At 42.1% G+C, this 23,642-nt stretch overlaps 1 protein-coding gene across 2 annotated transcripts in view; it reads left to right on the forward strand.

Annotated features, from left to right (window-relative positions):
• The window catches only part of TMEM144 (transmembrane protein 144), a 240,369-nt gene that overhangs the window by 186,646 nt on the left and 30,081 nt on the right, over window positions 1-23,642 (forward strand). For both annotated transcript variants that reach the window (XM_085641726.1, XM_085641727.1), the window contains one exon: window positions 10,622-10,675. In XM_085641726.1, the coding sequence (XP_085497852.1) occupies window positions 10,622-10,675 (54 nt within the window). The remainder of the gene's footprint in view (window positions 1-10,621; window positions 10,676-23,642) is intronic.

Raw genomic sequence — 23,642 nt, forward strand, 5'->3', positions numbered from 1 at the left:
TACCTACTGGCGGTCGCCAGTAGGTAGTTATAGTTAGGACCCTGTTTCCATAGGAAATCCGCAACATTCTATTTGGAATAACTTTGGCGCCGGTCGACGAATCCTCGCGAAATTTTCAAAATAGGTGGGGCGCTACGCTCCGCTCCTACCCTGAAAGTCTCGGGGGGATTCGTCAAGCAGGGACCAAGAAAAAAGGGGGGTCCCAAAACGCGTTTTCCCCATGCATTTTTCCATAGGACCTTTAGACACAGCTACAGCCCGAACGGCTGAACAGAATTACTTGAAATTTGGCAGAGAGGTAGCCATAAGGTCAAGGAAGTGCCTTTTGCAGGTCTGGTGTAAATCTGTTCAGTATTTCCTGAGAAAATAGCATTTAAAAGCATATATATATGTGGGCGGAGCCTAACCACACATCTCATCCTGAGATCTGATTGGCTGTCAGCACTTCATCCAAGAAGTGTTGGCAGCCATCTTGGGACCAATATACATGATAGCACCTCATTAAAAAGCATTGCAGTTAATAGAAGGTTTTAAGACTTTAGTTACATTATAAATCATTTGTTGATGGTACCATACTCATTTTAGGAATTGTGGTATGTTCTAAGGTGATTTCACCATGTGAAAAAGCCTTCTGCTGGGATATCATGATTGAGAGAAAAATGTTTTCTCATGCTTTTACCACAGAGGTTTGGAAGGTGAGCTATAGGCTAAACTGAGAGCTTATTTTCTGTAAATTCACATTATCTTTCTCAGTCATGTGAGAATGAAGTCTGACATTCTCAGTAAAACATGTACATCCAACAAGGGCAGAGACTGTCAGTTGATTCCTTTGTGTTCTACTGCAGCTTCCCAGAGTGTTCCAAAGAACTACTAGAGCGCTAACAGTCCTACTTATGATAAACGTATGGCACACCTGAAGCCATCTTGCTTGGATTAAAGTGGTAACTCTTAAAACATTTAATTTAAAAAGGAACAAAATGAGGGGGTTCATTTTTCCATAAAAAGTATGATTAGTGCTGCAGAAAGAAAAATTAGGGCACATTTTGAGTGACTTCTCAAATCCTCTTCTATTTCATTAAAAAATTCTGACATGCAGACTGAAACATGCACTTTCAATACCAGCAGCAGTTTTCCCTGGTGAGCAGTAGCTTTACTACAGTGATCTAATGAGCAAAAAGAGTGCTAACATTCTGAATTTATGGCAAATGTGTGACACATCTGAATGCCTTCTTGATGGAATCAAAGTAAAAAACTGAAAGTATTTCCTACTGAGGAGACTGCAGTAAATGAGGAAATTAGGAAACTTCATAACAAATAAGTCTCCCAAGATGGCCACCAGAGACAAAAGAGCCCAAATGTAGCCCAAATATCACCCAGATGTAGCCCAAGTATAGCCCAATGACAGAATGTCCCAGAATGTTCTTAAAAACAACTAGAGCGCTTACTGTCTTCATTATGACAAAAGTATGGCACACCTGAAGCCATCTTGATTGGAATAAACTGGTAACACTTAAAACATTTAATTTAAAAAGGAACACAATGAGGAGGTTCATTTTGCCATAGAAATTATGATTAATGCTGAAGAAAGAAAATGAGGGCACATTTTGAGTGACTTCTCAAATCCTCTTCTATTTCATTAAAAAATTCTGACATGCAGACTGAAACATGCACTTTTAATACCAGGAGCAGACTTCCATGGTGCAGTAGTTTTACTACAGTGATCTAATGAGCAAATAGAGTGCTAACATTCAGAATTTATGGCAAATGTGGAATCAAAGTAAAAAACTGAAAGCATTTCCTACTGAGGAGACTGCAGTACATGAGGAAATTAGGAAACTTCATAACAAATAAATCTCCCAAGATGGCCACCGGAGACAAAAGAGCCCAAATGTAGCCCAAAATCACCCAGATGTAGCCCAAATATAGCCCAATGACAGAAGTGTGCAAAACACTTATTATTTTGTGTTTTTGCAGTGTTATATAGTGCAGACTTGTCAGGTATTGGAGTGCTTTACATGAGCATTGGTTACATCACACAAGAACAAATTCATTTTGGTTGTAGACATGGGGAGACTAAGTGATTTGACCAGAATCACCGAATGTCGAGCTGAAGCAGAAACTTCAACCTGGTTCCCCAGTTGCAAAGTCTGCAGTTCTGGAAGTAACACCACATCCTCTCCCCTAAGTGCAACATTTAATCAAGTGGTCAACTGGATAAAAAAACATAAAGATAACAAATAATTTAAAAGTGCTTTGTCGCTATTTGAAAACTCAGAAAATATGTCCTTATTTTAGTCTTTTAGAGCACTGACCATAATTTTGATGCCAATAAGACCCTCTCATATATGTAATTTCTAAAGGAAATGCTCTAGGTATTACAGTTTTGATTACATCAAGATGATGTCAGGCATTCCACACTTTTGTAATAAATATAGAATGTTAGCAATCTAGTTGTTCATTAGGATACTGTTGAGAGGCAGAGGCCAGGGGCACGGACTCTGAAAATTGAAGGCAGGTAGGAGGGTGCAAAGGCAACAATTTAACCACACTGAGCAGGCAGGAAGGGCCGTGGAAGCACAACAGACTATGGAGGGCAGTGGAAAGGGGGGCAGGGGCAACAAACCAACAATACAGGACTTGCAAGAGAGGCTGTTGGAGGGAAGATCTATTACGGGTCAAGGAAGCTAGGGGCGGTCCCCAGATCCCCGGGAGCCACCACAGAACTGAGCAGGAGAGTGAGTCAGGGACAAAAGGGGCACCTTAATTTGAGCCGGGGTGCCTAGGAACGCTTGCTCCAAAAATGAAGAAAACAGACATATGAGACATGGAATTGGAGGCAGAATACAATGGCAGTTTAATGAGAAGATGCAACTTCAAAGAAACCGCAGAATAGAGACATAAAGTACAAAATACAGAATCCAGATAATCATACAGCTGTCATAATATTCTCTGTATCTCAATTAATGTACTGACAGAGAGAGAGAGAAAACACATCTATAAATGCATCATGGGAAACAAGTTACACCAAGGAAAATGTTACCTTGGAACACTCACGTTTACTCTTAGAGCAAGCATTCCTGCAATTACAATACAAAATCTTTTAAATGCAAAAGTAAAGAGAACAATGGTTAAACATAACATGACATTTCATATAGGTAAAATAGGATAAGATACTTCAAGCAAAGCAGAGCAAGACATTTTAAGCAAAGGAAGACAAGAGCTCCCAGCTCTTGGGGAAAACCTGCACTGCCTGTTAACCTACATACAGACGGCGAGGTAGTCCGTCGATATCTGTGGGTGCTCCCTTTTTATATCATTTTGTGGGCTCCTTTGCACGCTACATCTACCTACGTATGCTACCCAAAAGCTTCGTCTGCAGATTTTACCAGACATTTCGTCATTTACCCACTTAATGCTGACAATGGACTGGGTGAAAAGGTCAGTCTCTCAGGCCAATCGCTTATCGTAAGTTCCATAGAGCAAGCAGAAAATAATGGGTATTGTACGGGAATACTATATTTTCATGTATAAAATCTCCTCAGTTCTCCTAACTTGACGCTCTGCGGTTGCCACTTCCTTAAAAGCGGGAAACCTGCCCAGGAAGCAAGTACCAGTCCAGGATGCAGCCTACTGTATGTCGACAGCTTCAGGGGGATGTTGAACTTTGATACCGAGCACGGAGCACTCGGGTAGGGTGGGGGCTACTAGTTTGGATCAGAAGGCCTCGCAGACCTGCCTTCAGACTGCTATACACTAAAATTGCAGAGCTATGGTCAATTTAACAAAGAGGCCTACATATTGAACAGAAGGGCCTACACAGGGGTTTTATGCTGGCTGAGTGGTAAGGATGTCTCAGGATAATTATATAGCAACACAGGACCCGCTGGTCAATTTAATATGGCCTACAAATGCAGCTGGCAGGGCAAGGACAAGGGTCTCATACTTCAGGTGTGGACAGAACGGGCCAGGGGCCCCCTGTGATACAAAATCTACCCTCCTTCAAGGCTGTGGCAATGTAATAGACCATTGTGGGCAGAAGGAAGAGGCAATGGTAGTACAACCATACATGCCAACAGAACCGATTCAGCCAGGAAACGTCCAATGTTTTTAAGCTCAAATGGGCTTTATTTGATCTGTCTCCTGTCTACAATATCCTCTTTTTCAATGTAACTCAAAGGGGAAAATCAATACCCCAGTTTTTTTTCAAAATCTCCCTCTTACCAAGTTCAAAATGTTCGCAAGTATGGTACATTGGATCATGGAAGGAAATGGGATAGGGACATGGACTTGGATAACAGAGGACAGGAGGGACAGGGAGAGGTGCACCAAACTGACCCTGCAGGGCAGGCATCAGGGTTTGCAGCAGCACAATACACCACACAGGGCATGCAGGACGGGAGTGCAGCACAACAATCCATAGAAAGCAAGAGGGAGGGGACAGGACCATGCACATGGACAACAGAGAACAGAGGGGCAAGAGGCAATGGTAGCTAGCTGACCATAATGGACAGACAGGAGAGAAAGCTGCAGCATAACAGACCATAAAGGGCAGGAGGGACGGATCAGGGGCATTACAATGGAACAGACAAGCCAGGAGGGAGGGAGTAGGGCTGGGGGCAAGGGGGCAGGGCAGGAGCAGCAAGATAGCCATGGAGGTCAGGTAGGATGGGCACTAGAAGCAAGACACACCATGAAGAGCAACAGTGAGACTGTGATGGCATACACACAGACCATGGAGGGAAGGTGGGAGGGGGTCAGGGGCAGCTAACTGACCACACAGGGAAGGTGGGAGGGGCCATGGCAGCACAGAAGACCATGCATGGCAAGTGGGAGGGTTAGTGGCAGCACAATGGCTATGATGGGCAAGAAGGAGGATGGAGGGGCATGCACAAAGGACGATGGAGGATAGAAGGGAGGGTCAGGACCTGTGCACAGACAAGAAAGTTCAGGGGAAGGGACCTCACAACAGACCACACAGGGCAGGCAGGAGGAGCAGTTGCAGCACAACAGACCAGGGAGGGCAGAAGGGTGTGGTAGTACAATGGACCATGTAGGACAGGAGGAAGAGGATAGGGGCATGGCATGTGGACAGGCAGGGTGGAGGTGGCAGGGACAGGTTACAGTCATCTGACAATGCTAGGCAGGTGGGAGGGGAGTGGCAGCTCAACAGAACACTCAGAGTAGATAGGAGTGGCAGGTCCATGGGACATGGTGTGCAAAAAGGATGGAGCAGGGGCATGCACAAAGACATCGGAGGGCAGGGGGAAGGAGAATAGGGGCAGCAAGCTAAGCACAAAGTTTAAGCAGGAGGTCAATGATGGGGCATAGAATTGGGCAATGGAGGGCAGGAGGAGTGGACTGGTACATCATACTAAATTGAGGGCAGTGGCAGCACATCAGACCATGCATGGCAGGAGGGAGGAGGCTAGTCCATGGATTCACACAACAGAGGATAGGGAGGAAGGGGATGGGGCAGCAAGCTAACTGTTCAGAGAAGGCGGGTATTAGGAACTTTATTGTTTTTAAACCATTGTGTCTGTGCGAACTACTTAAAATATGAACAAGTATGCAGCATAATCTCACTTTTATTCAGGAAGAAGAGGACGTTTGTGACTGTGACTCCGGGCTCACTTGGCAGAAACACCCCCTGACCCTCCACCCCCTATCGCAAAATGTAATGCCCGTGAAAAGGGTAGGTGAACACAGTGTTATATAGAACATAGTCCTGAGAGCACGATTGAAAATGAAAACTAGATATAGTGTATGGTATAAACTATGCACCAAAAAGTGTGATATAAGATGAACCGGGCGTGAAATATAATATGCAATACATTGTGCGCAATGACAGATTCATTGGAGAGCGCGAGATAGCACAGGCACTAGCGCGTGCTATGCGATATGCGCCTTGGAGTGTAATATGCACAGGGCAGTGTTGTATAACCTAACTAGTCTCTAAAGTTGTAATATAAAATATGTGCTGGGGAGTGTAACGTTGCATATGCACTGTGACAAAGATATGGATCCCAGATTGTAATATGTATGGCATAGCACTGTGCGTTATAACATAGGCATCGAGAAAGGCACGTTAGATGGGGCAATATAACCCGTGCGAAGACAAGTGTGGCATGACATATTCACGGGGTGGTGTTACAGTGCACATGGGCTAGAGAGTGTCATAGCATATGCACTAGCTAGTGGAATACAACACAGAGGTGTGTGGCACTCGGCAGGCAATGGTGGGTGTAACACAGCATTGGGCTCTGTCAGGAGCACGCTGTGACTCTCAAGTGATGTTCGTCCCCTTTCCAGAGAGTAAAATAAAAAGTATTACACATCCGGCAGTGGATGTGTGTTTTATTAACCGTGAGGGGGGTTTCTTGCATAGTTTTGGTCGAATTTTTGTCGAATCCCCTTTGAATGGCTTGGTGTGCATGTGTATTAAATGTGCCCGTCAATAGCTACCCATGTTTGTATAAATAAACGACAAGGGTGTCTACCAGGATTAGGCACGGTAGGGCATCAGACATGTCAGAGCTTCACTAGTGGTGTAAATACATTCCACGTGGATTCATTGCATGCATAGTCGCCTTTTAATGAATATCACGCAAATCGTCATGGTGATAGGTACGTACGGTTTGTCCAGCATGTCCTAGGTGTGTCTATAAATATATATTTTTTAAAAATAATAAAAAACAGTGGCCGGCCCTGGGGATTGGGGTCAAAAAAATATAATTAGGAGACTGGCCCTGGGGGATGGGGTCATCAGGGCCAATAAATTAGAATAAGAAGGGGAACCAAACAGCCCCCCTTCTTAAAAAACTAAAATAAATAAAAGACTGGCATCGTGCCGGAGGCCATGCCCCCTCCGTGCAGCACTCTGCAAACGCGCCCCCAACAGGCATCTCCAGTATGCGCCAGGGAGCTGCGCTGCAGCCAGGTGTTCTGAGGCCAAGCCCCTTTTTACACCTCTCTGCAACGCAGCTCTGTGGCGCTTACTGGAGGTACCTAGTGGTCTAGTTTGACCCTAGGGACCCTTAGGATTCAAGGGGACTTAATCTCTCAACTTAGAACAGCCACAGGGCACGTTTACACAGTGGTGAAGGGAGGGGACGGGGCCTGAGGTGACGTGTGCAAACACGCACTATGGCACGTTTTAAATTGGGGATATAATTTCCCTTCAATACTGAGGGCCCCTGGGGGCTAACTAGCCCACCAAGTGCTTCCAGTAAGCGCCACTGAGCTGCATTGCAGAGAGGTGGTCCAGGCCGTGCCACTTTTTACACCTCTCTGCAACGCAGCTCTGTGGCACTTACTGGAGGTACCTAGTGGGCTAGTTGGACCCTAGGGACCCTCAGGATTCAAATGAACTTAATCTCCCAACTAAAAATGGACACAGGGCGTGTTTACACAGTGGTGAATGGAGGGGACGGGGCCTGAGTTAACGTGTGCAAAAACGCCCTGTGGCCTGTTTTAAGAGGTAGTTTTAATCTCCATGCCCTATTATATACTAGGGGCTTACAGAGGAGGTCATGCTAATCACAGGGGGACCCCAACGCATAATGTTCCCTAGTGTATGTAGGTGTTTTCACTGTATGCTAAGTGTCTTTTAACATAGCACTGGCTCTAGGACTGGTTAGTCAGACTCAGTTACCACCAGTATCCGTCTGAAAAAGTTGAGGGTACAGGATGATTTTGCAACAAGGCTTCTTTCTGCTCTTCTTTTTGTTCTTTCTGCACGTTATCCTTCTTCCTGCACTTATCTTCGTATTTGAGGACTTCTGTTGCTTCTTTCTGCACTTCTTTTGTTTCTTTCTGTGCATTTTTTCTTCTTTCTTCACATGTCCTATCTCTGTAGGCATAGTTAGAAATTAGCATTTAAAAAACCTTTGAAATTCACAGGAAAAAACCATAGGTTTCAGGCACGTTATAGTTAGGAATTAGCATTTAAAAAAACCTCAGAAATTCACTGAAAAAACCATAGGTTTCAGGGGTGTTATAGTTAGCTGGACTTTTCACTTGTAAAAAACCATTGAAATTCCCCCGTTATAGTTAGTTCAGCTAACTATAACTCGCGCGCCCGCAATGCACTGCTGATGACGTCACATATTACATCACTCATGACATGGTCAGTGACATCACTCATGACATCACTGATGACATCTCAAATGACATCACTGATGACATCACTGATGACATCATCCTTGTGATAGAGTGGCAGACCTCCTCTCACCCTAATATAACCCTTGATACACACATTCAAAAATAGAGACTAAAATTTTCAAAACAATGGACATACCAATACCAGTTACAACAACCTCTTCAGTAATTCTAAGATCCACATACACATCCACTCATTCACCAACAGTCCTATACAGTCACTCATACATGTACTCACTCATCATATGTACTCATACACCTATACATCCTGTTACACAATGCCACTCATCCATAGAGTTACTCACACACATAGTCACTCATGCTAATAAAGAATCAAACATACATTTACTTGCATATACAGTTATACACACACCACCATACTTACTTCTACGGAAACTTACACATACTTAGTCTTTTAAACAATCACTTATAGAAACACATACTTATTCATACAGGAACTCTTTCAATCTCTCACTCTCACATATACTCACATATATACACCAATAGTCACATATACTAGTTTAAAACATATGTAGTTACTCATAAAGACACTATTGAGACAGTCATTCACTCACTAACACACCCATACACACACTCATCCACCCATACAGTCCTGCACACATGCTGTGTTCAACACATACAAACAGTGAGTCACTCATTCATGCACCTATGCACTACGTAATACCCCCCACCGAACCATGCAGACACTCAGACTGATACTCAAAAAACCAACTAATAACCTATATAGACACCCATGTAGCTACTCACCAACCCATGCAGCCACTTATACACAAAGTGAGAGACTGATACAGATATTTACATATTTAAACATTACTCACTAAGCCATGTATTCACTATGATACACTTAATCAGTCAGTTACACAATCAATTTTTCAAAAACAAATCATCCATTTAGACACTTATATACCCATTTATTCTTCCATCGACCTTGAGATATACATATATAAAACATATTTAATTTTCAGAAAAACACACATTCACTGGATGATGTCATCAGTGATGTCATCAGTGATGTCATTTGAGATGTCATCAGTGATGTCATGAATGATGTCACTGACCATGTCATGAGTGATGTAATATGTGACGTCATCAGCAGTGCATTGCGGGCGCGCGAGTTATAGTTAGCTGAACTAACTATAACGGGGGAATTTCAATGGTTTTTTACAAGTGAAAAGTCCAGCTAACTATAACACCCCTGAAACCTATGGTTTTTTCAGTGAATATATATATATATATATATATATATATATATATATATATATATATATATATATATATACACACACACCATAAACCGATAAAATCAATATTTACGGCCCTCAGGATTGAAAGGGAATTAATTCCCCAACTTTAAATGCACCACAGGGCGTGTTTGCACACATGTCACCTCTGGCCCCACCCCCTCCCTTCACCACCGTGCAAACGAGACCATTCAGTGCTTTCCTGTCACTAGCTTTGACACATACCCCCAGTATCAAATTATTTTAAATTAAACGAGAAAGGCAGCAGAGTAGTAGGAAGATAGTCCATGTTAGTTTTTAGCAGTTCAAACAGTATTTTGACAACATACTACAAATTATTTGATTATTGTTGTCTTTGGTTAGTTTATAACTGCCGCTAGTCTCTCCTCTAAGCCATGAAGAAATACATGACCATTGTTATTTCTCGTTGCTGCCAAGATTCAAATAATGTTTAATTGAAATGTATTTGCTTATTAACAAAATAATCCTTTTCTTGTGGCTACCAAGATGCAAACTAACATTTAATTTAAATTTATATACACATTAAAACAATCCTAATCCATATATCCATCCATCAAAAACATTTAAATAAAATAATTTTATAATATTTTACTGCAGTTATTTGCGACCTACATACTTTGTTTACTATAACATTGATGCATATAATAGCCTGGAAATGAAAAGTTATATAAATATACATTGTGAAGGAATGACACATGTCAGTAGAAAATACCAATGCTACTCAAGTAGATTAAAGTACACTCATAGAGTTTGTAGAGAGAGAACTTGAATTGAATTATGTGAAAGTCAGATGCAGGTGAAAAAGACATATAGGCTGCTTAAAGGCACTAATAAACATTACAGATACATAAACATAGGTAGGCATTTAAAGGATGGAAGGGTTGAGACTTAGCAGCAAAAAGGAGATGTATAAATTGATGAATTAAAAATAATGGCAGATACATATGTTGATTAATACCCAACCAGAATGTACTAAGGCAGACAAACACTTAGGAAAGTAGGTGTATTGGTGAATATAGAAACAATTTTTTTTGCATTTTTGCATAGTTTACTGAGATTGCAAGCCTCATCTTGTTATGAAAATCAATAAAACTTAGTTGGTACTTGACCATCCAGAATTACGTATAATAGTATGGCATCCAATATAAAATCATGCACTAAACATATGCTTTTCTTTTTAGGGTCCTGGGATTGTTGCTGCTATGTGGGGTGTGTTCGTATTTAAAGAAATAAAGGTGAGCTTATACACAAGAAACTATTGCAGTGAGGTGCATACTAATTCATTCTGTTATGGTCCATTGCTGACACTACCTTCACAAAATATAGTTGGTCGCTGTATGATTAATTTATGTATACGCTAGGCTGTAGGGTGTGGCAGGCAGTTTTATAGATGAATAATAATTTCAAAATTCAGTCTTGATTTGTATTCAAGAGGAGTCATATTGATTTTCGTTTTCGTTTCAAAATGCATGATGATACCGCATGTATCCATGTTTTAGTGCCTTTAGATTTGTTGTGGTCAAATATGTACTTTTCCCTTCATTGCTGTATGCCACTGACTTTCTCGGAGCACTGAGTAAGACCAGAAAAATAGCTGGGGATTTGGACATGAAGAATAAGGTAAGAATTGAACAAAGACCTAAATCAAATGCACAGTAGTGTAAAAAGGTGGTCTCACTTCAAAACAGTTCCTGTAAGTGGTCTAAAAGCAAACGTGCACTAAATCACACACGTAGTCTAATAGTAATTTAGCCTTCATGGTATATTACACAGATCTATCCTCACATTAATTGGCTCTTAAATATAAAAGAATCAGATGAATGGCCATTTGGTCAAGTCTGTTAATTTGCACGTTAAATCGCAAACATTTAGAGGTATTAATTGATGAATGGAAGGAATATGTGGATTGTTGGACCTAACATCCTTGGGCATGTTTTCCACCAACATTTTGCCTTCCATCTTCCTGTTTATGTTGACTTAATTTTTCCTGGCTTTAGGACTCTGCCCACTTTACCACTGCTAACCAGAGCTAAAGTACATGTGCTCTCTCCATTATATATGGTAACATTGTCTTACTCCCATTTGGCACATTTAATTTATGGGTAAGTCCCTAGTAAAGTGGTACTACATGCACCCAAGGCCTGTAATTTAAATGCTACTAATGGGCCTACAGCGTTGATTGTTTCCCCCACTTAGGTAGCTTTTTAAACATTTCTCAGGCCTGTAGTTGCAGCCTGTGTGTGCAGTTTAAACTGCTAATTTAACCTGACAAAGTAAATCTTTAGCCTGTCCTAAACCTTCATTTTTAATATATATATGTCACACCGAATGTAGACCCTTCACAGCACATAGAGGAGGTTGCAGTGTATTTAAAATGTTGGACATGTACTTTTAAGTTTTACATGCACTGGCAGTAAAAAACTCTTACATTAGTTTTGTTTACTATTGCAAGGCCTACCTCTCCCATCGGATCAAATTAGGTTACCTTATCACATTTAATAAGTGCTAACTTTCAGTTAAGAGAAAGTAGGAATGTTGAGTTTGGTGTCTAAAGAATTATTCTTTAAAACCCCCTTTAATGGTCAAGTCTGATTTTAAGTCCCATTTTCTGAAAATGCCAATTTTAGAAAGTTAGCATTTTCTTGTCCCAACCATTTGGTATCTCCAGAATGTATCCTGGGTTCCATGAGTAGGTGTAGCTGGCAGTTGGCCCTTGTGTATTTCTCCCTGACAGTAAGACAAAGGATAATAGATGTTGGCAGGATGAGCCATCTCTGACTTGATGAGGGGGAGGAGCTGTCACCTAGCACTCTTTCATATCACAAAGGCTCAGCCTAAGCACACTCACTAAGGGTTTGACACTAGTTCTTTGTGAACCCATACAAGTTAGGGCCAGGGAAGCAGAAAATTCCAAGGACCTCTGGGGGTGGAAACCTACAGATCCTTCTCCTACTTTCGAGTGGGCACCAAGTATAAATAATAGACCCTCCTACCCAAATCTACAGTACATATCTGGACCTATGGAAGACTCAGAAGGACTGCTGTGCTTCTCTGTAAGAAGGACTGCTACTCTGATGCCCAGCTGCCTGAGTGAAAGGACTGGACCTGCATCTTGAATCCAGGACCAACAAAGTGACTCCAAGGGCTAGTTGGCTGGCCACCTGATCAGAGGCTTAGGGACAGAAAAGGCTCCTACCACCTTGAGCTCAGCAACTTGACTCTGTCTGCTGTGAGTCCTACCCCCCAAGTAGTGCCACCCCAGTCCTAGACCCCTAGAAATGGACCTGTAGGTCCTCTGCCAACCCTACTGTGGTCCTGTGCGCAGAACCGCGTCAGCGCGTAGGAACTGCTATTGTGTGACGCATCTCAGATGCAGGACTTCACATCGCAAGCCCCCTCATCGACTGAATCCTTTAACGATGCAGGATTTTGCATTCTAGCCTGCAGCTTCCTCATCAAAGGCCTCCTCAAGGACGATGCAGGTTTTTGCATCACAGCCTGAAGCTTCCCTGGAACTGCCACTGCGCAATACATCTTCAACGCAGGACTTTGCATTGCTAGCCCCTTGTCAATTGCACCCTCGGCAACGATGTAGGACTCCGCATCGGAACCACCACAGCGCAGCGCATCTTCGACACAGGATCTCGCAATGCTCCTCAAACCAATAGTTAAGGTACTTTAGTTCAGCGGGCCTAACTTAGTCCATGCATCCGGCTCGTGCTGCATCGTGGTCGGCCTAAACAGACACTATTTTCAGTTAAATCTTTAAAATTGGAAATCTCCTGTTCTACTATGATTGGATCTTTTGTCCGTTTGGTCTCAAATAATTTATTACATTTTACTCGTTTTTTTTTATTGGTGTGAGGTTTTTTTGTGTTGCACAGGTTCATTTTGAGTTTGCTTGTGATTCACCCTGACAGAGATTGTTCGCTGCTTGATTAGGGTTTCATCCTCATTAACCAGTAGCCCAGTTTTCTACAGAGATGCATGTAGAGGATTCCTGTCACGCCGGGGACATTTCTCTTGGCCCACACTTTTTGAAGGTATTGTTGCTAGTAACTATAAATTTGTCATTAGGAGAGATGAGCTACAGCAGTTGCAGTCCTGAAATCATGGATGAAACCAGTCCAAATTGACAAGGTCCAAGGAATTTACAAGACAGACTGTGCCTAGAAAAGGATGCCAAATGCCCTCAGTGAAGTTCCTTCCCATGTTGCTCTTACTCCTCTCTACCTGTCATACAGTTCAGGGCTTCTTTTTGTACTGATACCCGTATGGTGCGAGAGAAATCGCATAAGGGGCTACTATACAATCTGAATTTCCCTTCCAGGCGGCAAGGCAGAATCCTTCACCGCTGACCCGAAGGTTTTTCTACATTGCCATCTAAATTGACTCTGTTTTGCGACAAAATAATTTACAATGCAAAATTCAATCCACCAAGGCTTCGTCCTCTTTCAAGGGGAAATATTTTGTATTGGGTGCTTCCAAAAAACCATTGCATTTACAACGTGTTGGGAGAAAGCAGTTTTGATATATCTCTTACATCTAGAAAAGTATAACTAACAAATTTCCTCTGCTAATGTGCACCTATAAGCTTTCATAATTTACAAAAAAGTGCTTTACAAGTCTCTTTTTTCAAGTTTCTTGTATAAGTAGAAAACTCCATTCGCTCCCAAGGCCATCAATTTGTTGGATCTCATCGTTTGCCTACACACAAAGCATCATTAGCACATTTTTCCTGGACAGTGGCTTTTTCTGCAGGGTAATAAAGAGTTAATGAGATCCAAGCTAAAGGTGGTTTCTGATTTCTAAGTAAATCAGATTATACCTTTGTCCATATTCTTTCACAGGCCAACCTATCCATTTCTTCTCTAGCGCTGGATTTTTTCACATGCTATTATTATTCCCTGTTGCCAGGCTATGGGCTACATTACGATAGCGGGCGGACTTTGTCCGCACACTCCCGTAACTGTACACGGGACCGACCACCAGAGGTGCGGCGGTCCCGCCATGGCAATTAGGATGCCACCGCCACGGTGGCAGTGGCATCGCGTATCTATCACAATGCGGCGGGCGGTGCTGTAAGCAGCACCCGCCACAATGCAATACATGCATGCTGTGCATTGGCATGCACAACGTGACAGGCACCGCGCGGTGCCTGCCACCTTGTGTATGCCAATGTTGGGGGGTACCATGGGTGCCCCCAAGTGCAGCCCCCAACTCCCCTGGGGGCCCGCAACGGACCCCCAAAGAGAACTCCGCATGCCTTTCCATGGCAGAGTCTCCGCCGTGGAAAGGCCCTAAAAATGGCACATCCTAATATGGATGGCGGTGCCTGCAAGGCACCGCCAACATATTGAAGGCCTTTTCCGCCCGGCTGGGAATCCAACCGGCGGAAAAGCGGTGGACGGTCTTTCCGTCTGCCGCGGAGCTCCTCGCCATGCTAATATGGCGGGGGGTGTTGATGGGTCATTTGGCGGGCGGATGGCCGCCGGCGGTGGCCACCACTGGCCCGGCGTTGGCGATCTGCCCGCTATGCTAATGGGCCTCTATGAATTTAAGATATTAGGCATCCGTTCAAGAATGGAAGACTTGAATAAGGTTAAAAAGGATTGAGTTTCCTATTGTGGCTGCCGTATTTTTGCTCTCCACCTTAGGAAATAACGCTATACTTTTAATTGAACAGGCCATTGTGTGGTTTGGTGTAACTATGTCCAGTCATTTTTCAGATATTACAAATGGTTCGGACCAACCCTGAAAGATTTAGTGAGTTGTATAGGCCATGTGCAGTGAGTTGATCTGTACTGGGGTTGGGGAGTAGGGCCAGGCCTTTGGCTCATCCTCCATTGAACTGTGAAAGGCAATGCACTGTCATTTGCACATGGAGGCTCATCGCAGTGTCTGGTCTTCGGGGAGCCCAAAAATCGTGCTGCATACAGCAGAAAGTCCTTTGCAGTAAGTTAAGTTCACATGGATGCTGAGCTCAGGGTCTCGTCAAAAACCAGAGTCTCTGTCCAACCCTCATCACTTTGCACTGCCAAAGGGCTTGTGTAATGGATTATATTCAAGCAATACATAGTAACACAATATCAGTGGCTAAAAATAAATATGTATACAAGCAATTGCTTAACCTTATTGGTCTCAACAGTGATGTCATTAGTGTGGTGGTGTCATCCGTGTTAATTGTGATGTAATCTTTGACATAATGTGTGAGGCTATTAATAGTGCTTTGAGGATTGAGTTACAATTAACCCTACTTGTCCAGTTGCAGTGTTGAAAGAGAATTGTACCCTTAGTGTTACCCTATGCGTTGTTTTCAGTGTACATTTCACTGTTTATTTTAAAGAAATGTCTTATGGGCAAAATAAGTGATAGCAATATTGTACTTGTGGTTAAGTTGGCGTTTCAATAGGGAATATATTATCTGATTTGCTAATAGTTTGTTGCCAGTTGACAAATCTGTATGTAATTTGACATTTGTTTGATGCCGTAGTCTAGGTCCTCTATTTCAAATTTCATACAGCTTTTTTAATTTTATTTTTAAGGAATTAAAGTTATTTGTGATGGTCAATAAGTAGCATTTCTCATTTTAAGACCTATAGTTACTTTTGTCCTTACCTTGAGAAAAAAATGCAGCTGAATGGAATTACACAATATTTGACATGAAGCTACAACTTTACTCACACAAGGCCCTTTTGTGAATTCGTGTATTTTATTCATTAGTAATTGAGAAATAAACTTAATAAAAAAAGGTGTTGTGTAGTCTTTGAATAGGTGTGCTTTTTCTATGCCGGTGACTGGGAGTCTACCACCATGTGCAACTGGAACTTGTACTTTTGCCACTTCGAAAACCATGTGCTTGACCTGCAACGCGGGCACTTTATTCCTGGCAGGTGACTGGGAGTCTACTTACCCCTACATCAACCAGATCCCATTGCTCTCTAGCCAAAAGGAGGAGGTGGGCCTTGTGCTTATGGCACTTCAAAAAGTGTGTGTTAGACCCGCAGCGCAGGGCACTTTTTTTTCTTGCTGATGACTGGGAGTCTACTTCAGTCGACCTCAACCACACTCCATTGCTTTTGAAACCCCAAGAGGAGGTGGAGCTTGTGCCACTTCAAAAAGCATGCACTTGATCTGTAGCACAGGATGTGCCTGGCCAGTGACCACGACTGTCAGTGCACATTAGTACCTGGAGGAGGCTGGGCTTAGCCACATTTTTTTCATCAGCTTAAAGACACACAGGACATTATGGGTAAGCGCAAAATTCCTTCCACCACAAGTATCCCTTCCTCAACAAGAGCCTGTAAAAGCTCCTCTATTGTTTTCTTAACCTCAGTAATGGGAGCACTGAGCGAAAAAATAACCTCTGTGGAAGAGGAGCTTAGTCTTGGACCAGGTACTGGAAGAAGAGACTAAGGTTTTCAGTGTTGAGGGGCACAGGCAATTCAGTTATCACAGACATTCTCCCAGTTGAGAGTAATGATTAAATGAAACTTGTATTGAGGAACGCCCCTTTTCTGACTGTGGTGGCAGAGGTACATCAGAGCATCCCCAAATCTCACCCATAGACTACTCATAAGAGGAAAAAAGAAAGACTCAGTGGCTAAAAGGAAAGCTGAATCAGTGCAAGAGGGGCAATGGAGAGGACTGGGGATGTCTGTCATGCGAAAGCATTGTTATTATCGAAGTTAGTGTGGAAAAGAGGTTTCCAGCTGGAGCTTATATGAATTTGTTAGAGCCTTTGCTGAATAATTTATATTGCAAACTTGAAGCTTTAGTGAAGGGAACTTTTGATATGAGGAACAGCAGAGTGACTGCAATAGAAAAAGCAATCACTGGTCTTAGTCTGTTGACTGCTTTAAGATCAAAACAAGAGGGCAGCCTGATGCTTATCTCCTAACGGGAGGGCTGATGGGGCCACATTAGGGTCCCCTGTGAGTAGTCTGACTGCAGTATCCACTAAGAGGCTTCTGGGAGATGGCCCTCGAAGGTACAAGGGGTCCCTCAAAGCCAGCTAAACCCTCCTGTTTCCTGTAGGGTACTTGAGCCTAGTAATAACATCCACTTAAGCCAAACTAGATGTCCATCCACCCACCCCTCCTCCATGAACACTCATCCCTTCCTATTCAACATAATGATGGGGTGATCCCTTGAGGAGGAATTTGGTTTCCTCCTCATTGGTCCAGGATTCGCTTGCAAAGAATAGCTTAAACCTCACTAGTTGTTATTCTAGTCAATATCACGTCACTGAAGAATGGGTGCCAAGGAAACCTTCCACCAGTTGAAAAACAAGGGATTGCTCTGATGTAATGCACATATGGGGGTGGGGCAAGAATTTTTTAATTTAACCTCTTCAACAAGGTTAGAAGGGTTGATTGAGTCTGGCCTGGTTCAAAATATTTGGTGGGGGACTGTGCGGTCATTAACTTTGACCAGCCTGAGCTGCCAGAAAGGCTTTTGCTACAGCTAGGACTGGCTCATTGTCCTCCCACAATGAAACAGGCCTGCCCATTAGAATTCTTCCAAACCTCCCCATCCCTGTGTCCACCCCATATTACCTGTGATAAGTTGAACCATGATCAAGAGAGAGATATTCCAGGTTCAGCAAATTCCCTCAGACAGATTTATAATAGATTTGAAGGTCTCAGTAGTCTTGAGTCTAAGGGACTTAATAGGAGTTTGGCAGTCTTGGAGGGGGCCGCCACGCCAGCACCCTGCTCAAAATCGCCAAACCCACAATGAGATCGCCTGCCGGATTCCGACTGGAATCTGGGTCGGGCGGTCCTGCGGCGGCTGACCCTTGGTAGGGCCGTACTAAGGCTCATATGTGAAACTTAGTAATGCACAGCAATGAGAACGTCATTGCACACGGGGTGCATGCATACATGGGGGCACACCATGTGTCCCCTGCGTGCATCCAGTGGCGCAGAGGCAACAGAGGGCCTTAGTTTCCTCCCTGCCACACTTTTCATGATGGTCTCACTGCCATAAAAACTGTGGCAGTGAGTAAACTAGTAATATGCTTGCCGGTGCCACAGCAGCACTGCCATCCTATTACCAGCCTCACATCGATGCAAGACCACCAGGGATCAGGGATCCTTAGCAGTAGCAGTGGTTGGTTCTGTGGCAGTCCAACCGCCATAGTCGGACTATGGCAAGTAGACTGCCAGTCTGGGCGTCCACAGTCCACCGCCACCACAACTGCGGCGGTCAAATGGACCACTGTTGTCATAATAAGGCCCTAAAGATTTACTGCTCTTAAATATAATTAAATGACTATGGTTCACTTCTGAAAACATTAAACTCAAAGAGTGATGCTATGTGAATAAAAAACATACATAATATTGAATATTGAGGTAAGCCTAACACCAACACACTCAAAAAATTGTATATTTTGTTGCTAAATCTGTCAATACTCTATATGTATGACTTAAAAAAAAAAAGTTCCTTTTCAATAGTAACAACAGATTTGATGCCAAAATAACAACTTGGAAATGGTACATTGACTGTTTTTTTATCTCAACGGGCTCAGCCTCTGAACTTAACTCATTTAATAAATGACTGGATCAAAATAAATCCCCATATTCAGTTTACTCATCAAGCTCTAGAGCGCGAAGTTTCTTGGATCTGTTGGTGAAACATGACCAGGGGCTTATCTATGTGTCATTATTTTGAAAACCGACTGAAAATAATTCTACACTACAGTAGTTCAGTTTCCACCCACTTAGCCTAAGGGACAATTCCTTCAGATTTGTCAGAATTGCTGTAAGAAAGCTGATTTTTTTTTCAGGATATTCTTATCTCTTGCCTGTCAGAACAAGGTTATCCCTCAGTCTCCTCGAGCGCGAAAAATTGCAATTCCAGAATGTTTCAAAGGAATCACCAGGCCGTCCTTCAAACACATTGGTAAGCCTTGGGAGTCCCACACCGGGGCATAATTTGAAAAATAGGACAACCCTATTTTCTTTTTAATCTGAGTCCAAAGTCTGGCCATAGATTGGAGGCTCTTTAGTTTAACTTTCTTGAAGAACTTTTGGTCTCCAAACTTAAACAAAAATCCTTGAGATGGTAATTCAGCCCCGGCTAACATGGCCTGAAACATTAATCCTATCGAAGAGCTAGTTGGCGATTTCAGAAGCATTCTGGAATAGGACAATTGAAAGGCCCAAGCATAATACTGCAGGTCGGGTAAAGCCAACCCATCCTTTTCCCTCCTCCTTCTCAATTTCTTCCATGCCAGTCTAGTGGCTTTATATTTCTAAATAAAGGAGTTAATTTCTCGCTGAGATTTATCTATTTGTTTAGAATCAAAGACGAGGGGAATGGTGTTAAAAATAAATGTAAACTTAGGAAGAATAGAGATCTTAACTAAATTAACTCTAAAGATTCAGTTCTTGCATAGAGACCATCTACTTTCCTCTCAAGTATTTCGCATGCAGCCCTAATCTCATTCTGATTTCCCTTCGAGACCAAAAAACCGCTCCTTATCTCTTCCCTCATAGAAGTGAGAAGAGCCTCCAGCGAAATTCCACCCCCAATCTCTGTCTCCGCCTCAACAACCTCGCTCTGAGTAACCAGGGAGACAGAACTAGAAGCCTGACTGCTTTTGTGCCAAACTACCTGAGGGTTAAGCCCAGGTTGATTTAGTGACTTTTTTGGTTCACATTGACAAAGACTGTGGCTACTGCTTGAGAAGAATTTGAATTGTAAAACAAACTGAGTTGTCCAAGGCAGCTTTTTTCTGCTGTCTATACAGTTGCCAGTCAGTTGGAGAACTGTTTGATAAATGGGGTTCTATCACGTCACAAACCTTTCACAAACATGGTAATGAGACAGAGTATCGGGCCCAAAAAATTCGAGCTACATGAATATCGAGTTGGAAATATCGTGGAGTGGAAATATCGGGTGCAAGAATATCGTTGTCAAGAATATCGATTTTAAGGTAAGTAATATCGAATTTAATAATATAGAAGTCATTAATATCATTTGCAAAAATATAGTTGTTTTTAATATCGATTTTTTAATTAGTTTAATGTATTCTAGTATGTATTTTAAATGTATGTGATTTTTTTTTTTTGCATAAGAATTGTTTGTGTTTTTTTAATATGTGTTACATTTTTAGTAGTTATCAATGTTATTTTAATTACAGTTTGCGTTTTTTAGTTCCGTAGCGGGTTGTGGGTTTATAGGGGAATGGAAAAGTAATTTAATTATAATAAATTAATGATTTTTTTTATTTTTATTTATTCATATTTATTTATTTGAGATTTTATAGTGTTAATTGTGGAAAGTAATTTATGTTTAGTTAATTAATAATTCGTTTTTAATAATTAATTATGGTCATTTTGTAATTTGTTTTAGGTGCAGATTGTGGGGTTTATAGGGTAAAGGGTGGGACGTAATTTAAGTAATTAATAAGTTAATTAACAATAATTAACTAATTAAAAATTAAATATGGAAATTGTGTGATTAATTTTAGGTGCAGGTTGTGTGGTTTATAGTGTTATAGGGTGGGACGTAATTTATGTTTGATTAATTAGGAATTATTTGTTATGTGATATTAATTTATTGAAAATTAAATATGGACATTGTGTAATTAATTTTAGGCGTGGGTTGTGGGGTTTATAGGGGTAAAGGGTGTGTTTAATTAATAATTGGTTGATTATTAATATTAATTAAATAATAGATATTTAATTAGGGTAATTGTTCATTTTTTTACTTTTATAGGGGTAAAGGGTGAGGAGTACATTCATTTTACTTCGCTTTATAAATGTTAAATACTATTCGTTTTTTAATTGAAAATGAGTTTTAATTGTGTAATTAATTGTTTTGCAGTTTAAGTTTAGTTGTGGGGATTATAGAGGTAAAGTGTGGGAAGTTAATTAACTTTTATGAGTTTTAATTTTACTTAATATTCTTTAATTGGTAATTAATTATGTTAATTATGGAAGTACTTTATTTAAAATTTAGATGTGAGTTGTAAATGGTGTGGTGTTATAGAGTAGAAAATAAAAATACTAAATTTATATAAAAATGTTTTTGTTTCTAAATATTTTCTAATTAAAAATATTCTAAAATTATTTTTTGTTTAATATAATATATGTAGGTATTTATCATATGTATTTAACATTATAATATGTATTTATTTTTTTAATTTTTAATATTAAATATATTTGTATTTTTAACACACACACACACACATATATATATATATGTATATATATATATATATTTTTTATGTATTTGTTTATGTTTTGTTTGATTTTAATGTTGAACTGACTGTGTGGGAATATTGTGTTACCCCTCCTCAATCCAACACTTTCCCTACTGTTGCACTCACTGGAGTTTTTACATCAATATTTTTTTCATCTCTATTTTTGAGTCGATATTGTAGTGAACCCACAAACATTTCAGAGATTGGCTAGCTTGCATAGAAGGTGTACACCTCAACCATGGGATCATACTGGAACATCCCAGAAACGTAAAACAGTGTATGTTATTGGAAATAAAAGCAATTAAAATTATGAGCGTAGTTATGAAAAACCCACCAAGGTATTCTTAATCTGTACAAGTAGCTGCTTCTCTGCTAAGGTGGAGGAATGGTGCCCCACTGCGGCGCAGCAGTGAAATGAAGGAAACAAAAAATGCTAATAACTTGGGGGTCGATTCCGATCCTGTACTTTTTTTCCCGTACGATTCGTATCCGTATTTTTTTCCGTACGAATCGTACAAGTCACGTCCGACCCGTGAAGTACGATTCGTACAGGAAAAAGTACATACGGATCAGCCCTATCCATACGAATCAGATCGGGAAAAGTTGTACGAGACGTACCCGGACACTTTTCTGTACGAATCGTAAAAATGCAGTCCGACCGTACTATTACGATCTGGACCAGCTTTCCGATTTATGATTTGTATGGAAAACGTCCGTCCCGTACACGGGGAATGACTTGAAGATATGCAATGTCTGTTTACGCACCGTACATAGCAATGGGGTTGTACGCACCGTACATAGCAATGGGGTTGTACGCACCGTACATAGCAATGGGGTTGTACGCACCGTACATAGCAATGGGGGTGTACGCACCGTACATAGCAATGGGAGTGTACGCACCGTACATAAGCGATGGCGGGGTACGCAACGTACATAGCAATGGGGGTGTACCCACCGTACATAAGCGATGGCGGTGTACGCACCATACATAGCAATGGGGGTGTACGCACCGTACATAGCGATGGGGGTGTTCGCACCGTACATAAGCGATGGCGGGGTATGCACCGTACAGAGCAATGGGGGTGTACGCACCGTACATAAGCGATGGCGGTGTACGCACCGTACATAGCAATGGCGGTGTACGCACCGTACATAGCAATGGCGGTGTACGCACCGTACATAAGCAATGGCGGTGTACGCACCGTACATAAGCAATGGCGGTGTACGCACCGTACTTAGCAATGGGGGTGTATGCACCGTACATAGCAATGGGGGTGTTCGCACCGTACATAAGCGATGGCGGTGTACGCACCGTACATAAGCGATGGCGGTGAACGCACCGTATATAGCAATGGGGATGTACGCACCGTACATAGCGATGGGGGTGTTCGCACCGTACATAAGCGATGGCGGTGTACGCACCGTACATAGGGATGGGGGTGTACGCACCGTACATAGCAATGGGGGTGTTTGCACCGTACATAAGCGATGGCGGTGTACGCACCGTACATAGGGATGGGGGTGTACGCACCGTACATAGCAATGGGGGTGTTTGCACCGTACATAATAATGGCGGTGTACGCACCGTACATAGCAATGGCGGTGTACGCACTGTACATACACAACGCATGGGGGTGTGTGTCTGTACGACTCGTACCCCTGTACCGTACTGAACCACGGACACTGTAAAACAGCACAAGGAGGGTCTATTCGACTCGCACAACACCACAAAACACGTCTACTCTGCACAAAAAATGGAAAGGGTTGACCTGGACACATCCAAACAGGCAAACAGAGGGGCAAACTCACAACCACCCCTTATAACACACCCACCAAAAATTCAAACTGAGCCGCACCCACAAATGCACCAATAAAAAGGGCCCACACACACAAACCATGAGCCTTTGCAGCTACATAGCTCAACAACAACAGCACCCAACCACCTTAAAATATACACCTTCACACAACCTCCTTCACACATACCCCCT

The sequence above is a fragment of the Triturus cristatus genome, chromosome 2_2, assembly GCF_964204655.1.
Source record: "Triturus cristatus chromosome 2_2, aTriCri1.1, whole genome shotgun sequence".
NCBI lineage: Eukaryota > Metazoa > Chordata > Amphibia > Caudata > Salamandridae > Triturus > Triturus cristatus.